Source organism: Balaenoptera musculus, chromosome X (genome assembly GCF_009873245.2).
Source record: "Balaenoptera musculus isolate JJ_BM4_2016_0621 chromosome X, mBalMus1.pri.v3, whole genome shotgun sequence".
NCBI lineage: Eukaryota > Metazoa > Chordata > Mammalia > Artiodactyla > Balaenopteridae > Balaenoptera > Balaenoptera musculus.
In genome coordinates this window covers 4,667,380-4,682,120 of record NC_045806.1, presented here as the reverse complement: position 1 = coordinate 4,682,120, position 14,741 = coordinate 4,667,380, and the positions used below count along the sequence as shown (strand labels likewise).

The following is a 14,741-nucleotide window of genomic DNA, read 5'->3' as shown; positions in this document are numbered from 1 at the left end:
GAGACCGGTCATTTTGCTCCCATGAAATTTTCTAGGGATCCTCTGATGACCTGCATAGACCCAAGTTTATCAAGTGAAAGGGGAGAAGGATTTGTTTCTATCAAGGGGATAAAATCAGTGGGAATGTCAACCGAGAAAAATTCAGACGCAATTTTAGTACTGAAACGTAAAATGAAAACCTTTATCAATAGTATGGTATGTGTGTTTGTGTGTGTGTGTGTGTGTGTGTGTAGTTTTGTATGCTGTGTGTGCATAATTAGTTATCCATTTCTCTATCTGTTTTCTATCATCTGTCTCATCTTTCTATCTCATCCATCCACCATCCACTCATTCACCAGCCATTCACCATCTGTCATCCACCCACCATCCAACATCCAACCACCACCCATCATCCATCCACCATCCATCCATCCATCCATCCAAGCATCCACCCATCCATCCATCTGTCCATCCACCATCCATCCATCCATCCACCATGCATCCATCCATCACCCATCCACCATCCACCCATCCATCCATCCATCCATTCATTCACACACATACACATACATACATAAAGGACACACATCTACACATTCAAATAGTACATATAGACACATGGTGTTTGAATTGAGAATTGAAATAATTTCTTCCCTATTTACAGTTGTGCAAACTCTATCAGTCAGTTCATCTTCAAGAAGGCTGCTCTCATGCCCTCCCCACTTTCCCACTCACCCAGGTCCTCGCCTCCCCCCACCAGCTGCCCATACCTATCAGAGCTGTGGAATAGCCTTGATTCTTCAGGAGCTTGGCGAACGTAATCTCACTGTGGGGAAGTCCTCCAGAAGAGGCCGAGAAGACGAAAACTCCCACTTGGGACCGAGACGCCATTCCTAAGCCAGGAGAAACCCACCATTAAGACAGGGGAAGCATTAGGACTGGGAGGTGGACCAGGGCCGCGGCGACGGAACCAGGAGGTCGGTTACCTGAGCGGATGGGATACCGGCCCGTCATGAAGGCCGCCCTGCTGGGTGTGCACAGGGGCGACGCTGCCAGGTGCTGCGTGAGCTTCACTCCCCCTCTGGCCAAGCGGTCGATGTTGGGAGTCCTGGAACAAAGACTCAGGTCATTCATCGCGACCCTGAACAGAAAGCTTTCTCTCTGGCTTTGTACAGTGAGTCACTTGTCACTTATCCAGGGAAACTGCGACGGGACAGGGGGAACGAAGGGGACACAGCACCGAGACTCAGAGTGACAACAGAACCACACTGAGGATGAAATCATCCAGGTCTGCCCTCTCCAGGGGCCCACCCATGCCCCCCTGGGGGCTCTGAGCTGCTGATTTAGGAGAGAAGCCAAGTCCTGACAACGGGCTGCTGTGAGGAGCGGGAGGGGCATGGGTCAAGGTCTCAGTCCTCCGTCACCTGTGCCCCCCACCGGTTACCTCCGTGCCCCAAACGAGAAAGCTCTGGGAGCAGCCTGACTCTTCTCTTCCCAGCCACAGCCAAAGAGAAGCTCCGAACCACTTCTCACCAGGCTCTGCCGAATTTCCACATGGCCCCAGGGAGAACGGGGTGACGGCACCGTCCGGGGAAAGGGACGACGGGCTCCCGGTGCATTTACCAGGGATCAGTAACAAAGGGGTCACAGACTCCAGGGAAAAGCGACACAGCAACGTGGAAACACGACACGCCGTGAGACACTCACACCCTCTGAGTGTCCTTTTTTTTTTTTACGCCAAAGAAACACTCATTTATGAGCTGACTTCTAGGATGATGCCTTATGCAGGACAAGCCATCCTGCCACCTTTTATCCAGGACTGGTGTGGCCCATCCCCTTAGGAGATCATGCCAGACTTCCTAGGCATTCAGAGGGGAAGGTCCTTCAGGTCTGGGTCCACGCTGAGTGACGATCCCTTATCCTCCAGTGGGAACCCCAGCGCCTGCCTCTCTGCCAGGCTGCTCATCTTCTATACTTCAGTTCTGAGCATAGGTGGGACTCCCCGACCCTGCCATGGCCTCCTTGCCCTGTGGGAGGGGCCTGTTCCACCTGTAGGATGTCAGTCCCTAGCCCCCACCACGGCAGCTTCCTCCCTGTAAAGGGACGGAGTGGCTAACGGCGCACCCCTCCAAGGCTTCTGCCTGTGGCGTGGGGCACGGATCTTGTTCCGTCGTGACGCCACTGCTTCCCTGGTCCAGCGCCCACAGGCTAGTCCTGTAACGATGCACGGCTCGCAGCGGAAGATCACGGCATCGCACTGTAGCGTCAAGCTGCTCTCTCATCTACTAGTTTAACTCATGCCTTTAATTGTCAACATTTCCACTCTGCTTTGGCCTTACATTACAAGATGCTGACAGCACGGAGATCGTCTGTATATTGGACTTAATCCCCTGAGACTGTCTGTATATTGGACTTAATCCCCTGAGATTGTCTGTATGTTTGACTTAATCCCCGTAGTGCCTAGGTTGGCCACGGACAAATGTGACTATTTTGGGGTGTGATATTATAAAACGTAAAAGGAAAAATGTCCTTCAGAAAGAACTGGGGAGGAAGGGATAAATTAGGAGTTTGGGATTAGCTGATACAGACTAGTACATATAAAATAAACAACAAGGATTTAGTGTAGAACACAGGGAACTATATTCATTACCTTGTAATAAACTATAATGGAAAATGGAAAAGAATTGGAAAAAAGAATATCTACGTATATAAATGTATGTATAAATATATACATATAAGTATATATATATATAAATATATACATATATATTGATATAAAACTGAATCACTGTGCTGTACACCTGAAACTAACACAACATTGTAAATCAACTATACTTCAATTAAAAAAAAAAAAAAGAACTGGATGCTAATATGGAGGAAAAGGCAGATTTAGGGTATTATTGATATGAATTCTTACTTAGGATTTTATAGCCCTTTTTTTCCTTTGGATAATTGGCAGACACTGAACCTTAAAGGCTTGAGGGTGATTTTTTAATTAAGACGCCTTAGTAGGAACAGTTATCTATTATCTCACTAAAGTTTAGGAATATCATATCTAATATTATATCTAATACTAATATCCTATGGTATTTTAAAATGATACTTAAAGTGAAAAAAAAAATAAACTGTGACCTCGATAAGAAAAATTAAATTACTAACAAGGTTCGTGTCCGAAACGTCTAACAGTGTGATCTAAACTTTTCACAAGATGAAGCAAAAGGTGGGGAAGGAAACATACGTGGCCAATTAAAATTTTAAGAGAACGCTGAGTGCAGATCTTATCCTTACACGTGCTTTAAACAAAATCTAACAAACATCATAGGTCAGCGTACATTTTAAAAGTAACACGCGACATCTGACGCACAGAATCAGGTTGGAAGTGACGTAACATTCGGCTGCATCTTGCAGGCCGGCTCATCCTCAAAAGTGTAATTTACTTCACTTTTGTTTGCTGTGCCACATAACAATGAAACAGACGTCCTGAGACGCACGGTCATGTTGTACAGAAGAGGAGGACCTACAGCGAGTGGTGTGAACACAAATCAGACCCCGTGGCACTCAGCGGCAGGTCCCTCCGAGCTTCAGATAATTATCTGTAGCTCTTACGAGAAAATTCTGGCGAATCCCACCCTCTCCTTTCATTTTGTTTGCGCTGACCATGTGTGAGATGAAGCTCTCCACAGAACCACAGTTATGTCAACATTTCCCCGTGATCATATAGAGAAAGTGCCTCCCTAAGGCCAATATTCCACTGCGCCCTGACCGACTAATTCTAAGCCCAAGAGCCCTACACCGGGGGCTGGGGAACAAAACACTTCCTCTGTCCGAGTCTGGTTCCCACTGTGTTTTCCGACCACCGTAGTCACCCCTAGCCCTTGAAAAGTTCTGACATCATCAAACGTGACACGTGTCCCCAGGACATCTGTCCCCGGCCGGTGTGTCTGCCGGAGAATCCAGCACAGCCTGGCCCAGAGGCGGAAGGAAGGTGCAGAGGTGACAGTGAGTGGTTGACAAGGGGGGATGGACCGGGTCCCAGTGGGAACGGAGCCAGAGGCCGAAAACAGAAGGCAAAACAGAAGAGGCGAAGCAAAGGGAGGGAAACATGATGATGGGAAAAAAGCCACAGAGTAGGGGCGAGGAAGAAAGAATTGTGATGAATACCTTCCCAGGGAGCCGCCTGAGTTCATCCAACAGTGATTCGAACAGATAAGTCCTCACGCCTGCCTACGAACGCCTGTGTGTGCCTACGTAAAGTCGCACAGGAAAGCGTGCCGTTGGGGGGCTTTGAACGTTTCCCCGTGGCCTGTGCTCTGTGGACGTGCGCTGCCCGTCCCGGGACGGCAGCCTGTGAAGGGAGCCCTGTGTTTACACGTCGCCCAACCTGAGGGTCTTGTTTCCATAGCAGCCAGGATCCCCAATGCCAAGGTCGTCGGACATCAGCAGGACGAAGTTGGGCGTTGACACCGCGTGGCTCCGGGCCTCGTAGACGAACAGCAGCAGAAGCCAAAGCGTCCTCATCTTCCTGCAAGGGGCAAGGGCAAGAGAGACATGAAGGGTGCTGGCCCGAGGCGGACCGTCCTCCTTCTCTGAGACCCTCCCCCTCCCCCCAGCAGAGGACGTTCTGTCGACCCGGCCACCCCAGACGACATGGGCTGCAAAGCACCTAAGACATCACGTGGCGAAGAACTGTATCCTCTCTGTCCTGCGTGTCTGTTTCCAAAACAAACACTTCTTTCTCCCTGGATAGCAGTGACCTCTCCTTTCTACCCCAAACCAAAACATAGGCTCTGTCTAGAAAAATGAAAACACAATCATCTCTTTATGGAAGGCGGGCTCTGTGTCACCAGCTGAAAGTTCTCTGCACTGAAAAAAAAAACAGGCATTTCAGGACAATCCAATTGTCAATGTCAAATCCTTTCTAAAACTAGCCATGAGTGTCGGCGTAGCGGCTTTTCAAAGGGAAACACGCAGACTTGGGCGTGATGCAAACCTTTCCAAGCTCAAGGAAGACAAGGCTCACAGCCTGGGGCGGCTCTGGGTGCTAGGAGGTGGCAGCAAACGCAGTGGAGCGGGGGAAATCCATCCACCTTCTGTGGCTGTCATCCCAACGCACACTCACCCCCCTGCCCCGGCATGTCACCCCTTTCAAGAACAACGGGCTGGAGGACTCTGGGGGTGGATGCACAGCTGAAACTCCCGCTCCGATGCCCACAGGAACTGCCAAGTGGGCGCTCAGGAGGGGGACAGAACCTGCCCGCATCTGAGCAGCTGCGGGCGCAGAAGCGTCCTCAGGCCTGTCCCCGTGCGTGGGGTTAAACGTCCGCGGGGCCACAACAAGGGGTCAGACTGACGGACGCACACACCTGAGCTTGCGCTCACCTCGAGAGAACTCAGCACTTAGGGAAACGAGAGGAAACCTTAGCAGAACCTATGGCATCAGGAACGCATCGGGGGAGCTTCCCTGGTGGCGCAGTGGTTGAGAATCTGCCTGCCAATGCAGGGGACACGGGTTCGAGCCCTGGTCTGGGAAGATCCCACATGCCGCAGAGCAACTGGGCCCGTGAGCCACAATTGCTGAGCCTGCGCGTCTGGAGCCTGTACTCTGCAACAAGAGAGGCCGCGATAGTGAGAGGCCCACACACCGCGATGAAGAGTGGCCCCCGCTCGCCGCAACTAGAGAAAGCGCTCGCACAGAAACGAAGACCCAACACAGCCAAAAATAAATAAATAAATAAATAAATAAATAAACTCCAATCTCTTTTTAAAAAAAAGGAACGCATCGGGGGCGGGAAGGGGCCTGGGACATGCAGACCCCACAGGAGCTGTGGGGTTGCACAGGAGGCATGATGGCCACATGGAGCAGGAATCCCATGAGAATTTCGTCGGAGCAAACAACACAGGTGCTGCTTCCAGAGGACACCTGGACGCCAACCCAGCCACCCTCACGTGGTCCTCTTCTTTCACTGTACCTCCTTGTTCTCCGTAACACTGACCCTCGCCTAGAGTGGGATGTGGAAGGACAGCCCAGCCCCCAAAGATGTCCAGGCCCTCATCCCTGGAACCCACTTGGAACGGGACGGTTCTCTGTCACGGCAGCCGTGCTGTGCCAGGACCCCTGGACCCACCCACTTGATGCCTGCAGCGCACCCTCCCACCCTGACTTGTGACACCAGAAAGTCTCCCGACGCTGCCTCACGTCCCCTGGGGCATAAAGTCACCCCCGGGGCAGAACCACCGAGTCACCGCCGGCCCATCACCCTCTTCATCATCTGCAAAATCATCGGCGAAACCTTCGCTCCTGTATGTACACAGGGACGACTCACTCCCTTTGCTGTCGTAGGCGGGCAGCTCGGCTTCTGTGGAGGGATTCGGAAGCTCCAGCCCATCTGAGCAACTGACTTTCTCCTTTGCACCCACGAGTACATCTTCAATGCTAACAGATCACATTCCTCGGCCATCACGTGCCCCCGCGGGTCACAGAAGCCCTTGCATTCCTGGGCATGTGGGCAACAAGCTCAAAGAGGCTCTTCAAAGAGGACCTTAGGCTCCGAGCATTCCTTCTCGTCTTGCCTCACCTGTGACTTATCTGTCTCGGTCCATGTGGAACATCTCTCCCCACTGCGCCTTTTCGTCAGATGTTCTGCTCTCCGAACAGTCATCTTGCCAGTTGCCTTTCTGAGTCCAGATCAAAGGATCCTCACCCCCAATGCGCGGATAACTTGGAGCCATACCTTTCTCTCCTGACCTACTTTCGGTCTCCCCTCTCACCTCTCTGCCTCAAGGATCTTTTCACAAAGGCAAACTCGGCGCCCTTTGTCTAAAGGTAACGAACCAGGGAAATGTGACCATTCAATGTGCTCTTCTAGTACTCACTCTCTCATTCCTAACTGTCTCCCCCGTGCTCTCTTTGGCGGCCTGTCTTTGTCGGGGAGTAGAGGCATGAGGGCAGAATGAAGAGTCAAGGGTCTCGTATCAGCTCAGGCCAGCCGCTACGAGGCCTGGGTCGTGAGCATCACCTCCTTGTGTGGATGACTCATCCACATTTCACCAAGATGCCATCTCTGCGGTCGGGCAGTCAACTAAACGCCTGTTTTTTTTTTTCAGTGCAGACAACTTTCAGTTGATGACACAGAGCCCACCTCCCATAAAGAGATGGAAAGAAAGGGTCTCCATGAAATCAAGATCTCCGCACTCCCGTGTTCGTTGCAGCATTATTCACAATAGTCAACATACAGAGACAACCTTAGTGTCCACGCACGGATGAAGGGATAAAGACAATGTGATATAATGGAAAGTTACTCAGCCTTGAAAAGAAAGAAATCCTGCCACTTGTGACAATATGGATGAACCTGGAGGACGTTATCCTAAGGGAAATAAGCCAATAACAGAAGCACACATAACCGCGTCATCTCACTCATATGTAGAACCTAAAAATAGAAAGCTGAACTCATAGAAACAGAGAGTATAACTGTGGTTGCCCCGGGCAGACGGGGGGCGGTGGCACAGAAGAAATGGGGAGGTATTGCTCAAAGGGTATAAGCTTCCAGTTATAAGATGAATAAGTTCTGGGAAGTAATGTGCAGCGAGGTAACTATAATTAATAACACTGTATTGTATACTTGAAATCTGCTTAAACAGTAGATCTTAAGCACTCTATCCATAAAAAAAGTCTTAAATGTGTGAGGTGACGAATGTGTTAACTAACTTGACAGTGGTAATCACTTCATAACGTATATGTATATCAATTCACCATATTTAAATATACGCAATTTTATTTGTCAACTATACTTCAACTGAGCTGGGAAAAAAATATCCCCTTCCCCTCCTTCCAAGAAAAAGAAAAAGAAATAAAGGGTTTCCAAAATGATAAAGTATTAGACAAACGTAACTTGCTAGGAGTATTTTTGTCTTTCGATACCATTGCAGCTAAAAGCCATCCACTGACAATTCAACCAAATCCGTTTCAACAAACGCTTATGAGGTAGAAATTGGCTGAAAGACACCATGATGGTCTTGCGATGGTTTCATGGTTGAATGAGACACAGAATCATCCTGCAAGGCTCCAAGTGGCCAAATGAGGTATTCCATGAGTACAGAACCCACGAAAATAAGTGACAGATGTGGTTTCTGCAGATGAGTTTCAATCCTGGTTCCCCTGCTTCATAGTGGTGAAACCACAGGACATTTACTTAGCCTCTTTGCCATCATTTTCTTCCGTAAAATGGGGATTATTGTGAGGATAACATGATATACTTAGCACTATGATTCAGTAACGGACTCATAGGTGCCAGTACTTGTTAGCTGCAGTTATCAGCAACGTTATTATAATTTTGTGTAGATTCTAATAAGTACAGTCACACAGCTTTAAATGAAGATGTGGGAGGCCAACTAAAAGATGGCCTGGTGATACCCCTCCTGGTACTCACATCTTGCATAATCCCCTCCCCATGAGTGTGGCTGGACTTTGCAACTTGGTTCTGACTAACAGAAGATGAAGACAGTGATGTGACATCACTTCTGTGATGAGGCTGCAAACAACTATGACCTCTGTCTTTCCAGAAGACTCTACTTCTTGCTGGATTTTGATCAGCTGAGTTGCCACATTGGAGAGAACCCCATGACGAGGAACTGAGGAAGGCCTCCAGCCAAGAGCCAGCAAGGACATGAGACTCTCAGGCCACCAGCCTACAAAGAACTGAACCCTGCTCACAAGGATCTGAGTGAGCCTGGAAACAGAGCTTGCCTCTGTTGAACCAGTGGATGAGACCACCATCCAGGCTGGTACCCTGATCCAAGGAGAGGAGCCAGCTAAGCTGTGCCTGGGTTCCTGACCCATTGAGACGGTGAGATAACAAATGTGTGTCACTTTAAGCTGCCAAGCTTGGGGATTGTTTGTTACACAGCAGTAGACAACTAATACAAAGTGCAGTAGCTTAAGATGGGAAGTTCAGCTGTGCTGATGAGGACCTGAAAAAAGCTTTCCATGCTGGTGGCTCAGAAGGTCATGCTGAATGTATTTTAAGAAGATGTTTCGGGCTTCCCTGGTGGCGCAGTGGTTGAGAATCTGCCTGCCAATGCAGGGGACACAGGTTTGAGCCCTGGTCTGGGAAGATCCCACATGCCACGGAGCAACTAGGCCCGTGAGCCACAATTACTGAGCCTGCGCGTCTGGAGCCTGTGCTCCGCAACAAGAGAGGCTGCGATAGTGAGAGGCCCGCGCACCGCGATGAAGAGTGGCCCCCACTTGCCGCAACTAGAGAAACCCCTCGCACAGAAACAAAGACCCAACACAGCCATAAATAAATAAATAAATAAATAAATAAATTTAAAAAAAGAAGATGTTTCATTATTAATGAGTAGGAGGAATTTATACAAGTAATTTAAAGATACATTGCTCAACTTTTATTTAACATAGTTTTGGAAGTCCTAGCCATGGCAATCAGAGAAGAAAAAGGAATAAAGGGAATCCAAATTGGAACAGAAGACGTACAACTGTCACTGTGTGCAGATGACACGATGCTCGACATAGAAAATCCTAAAGATGCCACCAGAAAACTACTAGAGCTCATCAAAGAATCTGGTAAAGTTGCAGGACACAAAATTAATACACAGAAATCTCTTGCATTCCTATACACTTACAATGAAAGATCAGAAAGAGAGATTAAGGAAACAATCCCATTCACCATCTCATCAAAAAGAATAAAATACCTAGGAATAAACCTACCTAAGGAGGCAAAAGACCTGTACTCAGAAAACTATAAGATACTGATGAAAGAAATGAAAGATGACACAAACAGATGGAGAGATATACCATGCTCCTGGATTGGAAGAATCAATATTGTGAAAATGACTATACTACCCAAAGTAATCTACAGATTCAATGCAATCCCTATCAAACTACCAATGGCATCTTTCACAGAACTAGAACAAAAAATTTTACAATTTGTATGGAAACACAAAAGACCCTGAATAGCCAAAGCAATCTTGAGAAAGAAGAATGGAGCTAGAAGAATCAGGCTCCCTGACTTCAGACTATACTACAAAGCTACACAGTCATCAAGACAGTATGGTACTGGCACAAAATCAGAAATATAGATCAATGGAACAGGATAGAAAGCCCAGAGATAAACACACGCACATATGGTCACCTTATCTTTGATAAAGGAGGCAAGAATACAGAGTGGAGAAAAGACAGCCTCTTCAATAAGTGGTGCTGGGAAAACTGGACAGCTACATGTAAGAGAATGAAATTAGAACACTCCCTAACACCATACACAAAAATAAACTCAAAATGGATTAAAGACCTAAATGAAAGACCGGACACTACAAAACTCTTAGAGGAAAACACAGGAAGAACACTCTTTGACATAAATCACAGCAAGATCTTTTTTGATCCATCTCCTAGAGTAATGAAAATAAAAACAAAAATAAACAGATGGGACCTAATGAAACTTTAAAGCTTTTGCACAGCAAAGGAGACCATAAATAAAACAAAATGACAACCCTCAGAATGGGAGAAAATATTTGCAAACAAAGCAACTGACAAGGGATCAATCTCCAAAATATACAAACAGCTCATGCAGCTCAATATCAAAAAAGCAAACAAACAAACAACCCAATCAAACAATGGGCGGAAGACCTAAATAGATATTTCTCCAAAGAAGACATATGGATGGTCAAGAGGCACATGAAAAGATGCTCAACATCACTAATTATTAGAGAAATGCAAATCAAAACTACAATGAGGTATCACCTCACACGGGTCAGATTGGCCATCATCAAAAAATCTACAAACAATAAGTGCTGGAGAGGGTGTGGAGAAAAGGGAACCCTCCTACACTGTTGGTGGGAATGTAAACTGGTACAGCCACTATGGAGAACTGTATGGAGGTTCCTTAAAAAACTAAAAATAGAGCTACCATATGACCCAGCAATCCCACTCCTGGGCATATATCTGGAGAAAACCATATTTCAAAAGGATGCATGCACCCGAATGTTCACTGCAGTACTATCTACAATAGCCAGGACATGGAAGCAGCCTAAATGTCCACTGACAGAGGAATGGATAAAGAAGATGTGGTACACATATAGAATGGAATATTACTCAGCCATAAAAAGGAATGAAATAATGCCATTTGCAGTGACATGGATGGACCTAGAGACTGTCATACAGAGTGAAGTAAGTCAAAAAGATAAAGACAAATACTGTATAATATCACTTATAGGTGGAGTCTAGAAAAATGGTACCGATGAACTCATTTGCAAAGCAGAAATAGATCACAGATGTAGAAAACAAATGTATGGATACCAAGGGGGAAAGGGGGTGGGGTGGGATGAATTGGGAGATTGGGATTGACATATATACACTACTATATATAAAACAGATAACTAATAAGGACCTACTGTATAGCACAGGGAACTCCACTCGATACTCTGTCATGGGCTCTATGGGAAAAGAATCTAAAAAAAGAGGGGCTATAGGCGTATGTATGACTGATTCACTTTGCTGTATAGCAGAAAGTAACACAACTCTGTAAAGCAACTATACTCCAATGAAAGTTAATGAAAAAAAGACCAAGCTCACTCCCGAAGCAAAAATAAATGAAATAAAAAGTAAAGACATATGGCTCAGCTCACCCACCATGTGAAAAATGAATTTTTGTTTTACAATTGAAAGTTGAAGATACCAGAAGAGGAATAAATGTTCTTATGGCAGACACGTGTGAAAGAGATTAAATGGTGTGAAACTCAGACTCTGTGTGAATCTTAAGTAAGTTTCAGCCCAAAATCCAGCTACTCAGAGACCTACTTTGGGCTACTATGCTTTTACTGTACACAAAAATCAAATATGATTTATTTTCTAATAAATTTTGCTTCATTCTGTATTTACTTATATTCTAAGTGTACACAAGAAAAAACATACAAACCAACTATTCAGAGAACCACTCAGGTCCTGTGTTTCTCTCCAGGTTTTTCTTTTTTCTATGCTTGTGTCAACAGCTGAATGCACAGCACTCCTATGACCGTGTGCCCTGGAAGCTGTTTTTGTTTTTCCACGCAGATCTCTCACTATAGGGTGGAGAAAAGTGTAAGAAAGAGCAGGGGTCAGACATGGAAGACACTGTCAGCACACGAAAGACGTCCATTTTTATCCAGAAGTGATGGAGAGACAGTAAAGATTTTAATTAGGGGGTGACAGGCAGGTTTGATTTCCCCTGAGATGGTCATTCTGCTACTCCGTGGTGGATGGATTGACACAGGCTGGAGTGGATGTGAAGATAAAGGCCACGACCCTACAAAGATGTTGGTACCCAGAGTAGGTCAGGCACAGGCAGCAGAGGAGAACAGAACTGCACTGAGATGCAATCAGTAGACCTCGGTAACTAACGGAACAGGAAGTGTCAGAAAGAGAGGGCAGTGAATGGTACTTCAACTTTGCTCTCTGGACACAGACAGGGGCCGTTAGCTGTCAAAGAGCACAATAAAGGAGAAAACACTTGGGGTTTAAGAGTTTGAATTCTCTCCATGCCAGGATGTTGCTGTAATAAGGACCCACTGTACATATGTGTGCTCTTTGGAAAAAAAAAAAAAGCATTCCAATTTTCTGTGTTGTTCAGTGAGAGGGTTAGTTTACATGTAAAACTTTTTAATTGAAATCCAGTAGGGCAAAAGTCCACTAATAATTATTAATATCTATATTAATTTCTGAATTGCCAAATGGTTTTGGTTCACTCACTGGGACCGTGTATCATTTAGTTATAGGTCCAAAATGTGTCTGGGGTAGATATTACTAAGGCTAATGTGAGAAATACCACCTAGACCAATAAAGCATGTTTCAAATTGTATGTTTCTCAATAGCCACTTACAATCCCACTGCATTTGAATTATTATTGTCTGAAGTAACCAGAATTTATTTTTTCCCCACAAACATGGATTAGTACAAAGTGTTTCTAAAGATGTTTCAAACTGTTAAAAGAGTTAGTTGATAAAAGTACTTAAAAGTTAAATAAAAGTGCTCCAAGATATTAAGAGTATAGCACATTAACTTCTGAAAAACAGTGTAATGTCCCCCCTGAAAAAACTAAATTATTTTGCTGAACAACCTTAATTTGGCAAAAAAGCAAGAAAAAAAACTTTTTTGAGAATGCAGCTATTCCTAAAACAGAATTATTATGAAGCAGAGAGACAAAAGAACATTTTCATAGCTAGAGATGTAATTACATTAAATTTGTTCATTAAAAGAAAATTAACACTGCACATACATGACGGAAACTTTACCACAGCAACCAAAATGTCCCCGATCTATTTGCTTGATGCGGAAAAGGCTTATTGGAAACAGAGAAAAAACCTACATTGCAAACCACACTTTGTTTAGAAGAAATGCCATTTTTGTTCAACCCAAGCTGTGTATCATCAATGAAATTTGGTTAACAAAGTGTTACCTAATAAATGTCCTATTTTAACGAAGAAAATAGTCTGACATGAGGGCAGCAAAAACCCCAACTGAATATGTGTTTAAACAGCTGTTTCTATAGATTTAAATACCTATTCAGATTGCTTTTGTTTTTTCTAATATAAATATTCAAATATAAATATTCATTTTTTCTAATATAAATATTCATAAATAAATATTCTAATATAAATATTCACTATAAATAGTCTGACATTAGGGCAGCAAAAACCCCAACTGAATATGTGTTTAAACAGCTGTTTCTATAGATTTAAATACCTATTCAGATTGCTTGTGTTTTTTCTAATATAAGTATTCATGTCTTATTTGTTTAGCGAACCCCGGTTTTTATTGACTGCGCAACCCTGGGTGGTACTCTGGTCTGTGACTTTTTCAGGATGCTCAAGTACACCCAGTACAGTTAAAGGAACTGTACTGAGTATTAATAAAGAAAGATATCTTTAAAAAAGTAAGTCTTGCCCAACCTCTCTGTTGACATTTGAAATCTTCAGAAGGGTTGGGGAGATAGTCAGTTCTGGATGTTTGAAGACTCTCATGGCTCTCACTCACTTCTTCCCTTGCTCCTTAGTCCAGCTGATGCAGCAAGACACAGGAGGGAGGGCAGCAAGCAAGGAACCCAGATGGGACCCCGCCCCCGCCATGCCCATGCTGTCGCCCTGTCTGTGTAGGTCTCCGTTCCCATACCATAAGAGGGCTCCCGGCATGTCTAAAACCCCACCCTGTTTCTGTGCCCACACCTGATGGCTCTTCTCTACGTCTGCCTGGAAATGTCTCTGCATTGCTTTCCAATTAGATACAAGAGGGACAGACTCTGAGAGCATCAGCACAAAGCAGAATGGTCCATGAGAACTGTAAAAACCAGAGTCTGAAAAGCATGTGACAGCCCATCCTGTTTGAGCTCCTGAAAAGCATTTCCCCCGCCGCTGACCGTCAGGGTCAATTTCTGGCTGCCTCAACCTGCACTGGGTACCTCGGCAAAGGCGGAGTGTTCACCTTGAGATACAGAAACAGAAAAGGCAGGTGCCCTGGCTGGGCTCCGGCTGATTTAACGGCACAGATGTGACTGCGTCTGTCATGAGATGAGACCCCTGCCGGCCCAGTCCAGAAGCTGGGGAATTTCTCAAGCAAAGGTACCAACGGTCCTGCCATGGCTTAAAGACCCAACCAGGCCAGGCAGCTGAAAGGGAGCCCCCGCTGCTGGAGTTCAGAGCAGCAGAAAAATACAAATTCAACCCCAGTTGGACCAGCAAGAGCGGAAGACTTCAGAATGAGGCAGCAACGGCAAAAAGCA

At 45.7% G+C, this 14,741-nt stretch overlaps 1 protein-coding gene across 4 annotated transcripts in view; it reads right to left on the bottom strand.

Annotated features, from left to right (window-relative positions):
- STS (steroid sulfatase) overlaps nt 1-14,741 on the bottom strand; it is a 177,593-nt gene that overhangs the window by 81,994 nt on the left and 80,858 nt on the right. For all 4 annotated transcript variants that reach the window (XM_036840078.1, XM_036840080.1, XM_036840081.1 and 1 more), the window contains 3 exons: nt 4,361-4,501; nt 966-1,087; nt 750-872 (listed from right to left, as the gene is read on the bottom strand). In XM_036840078.1, coding sequence (XP_036695973.1) covers nt 750-872; nt 966-1,087; nt 4,361-4,497 — 382 coding nt within the window. In that variant the 5' untranslated portion in view covers nt 4,498-4,501. The remainder of the gene's footprint in view (nt 1-749; nt 873-965; nt 1,088-4,360; nt 4,502-14,741) is intronic.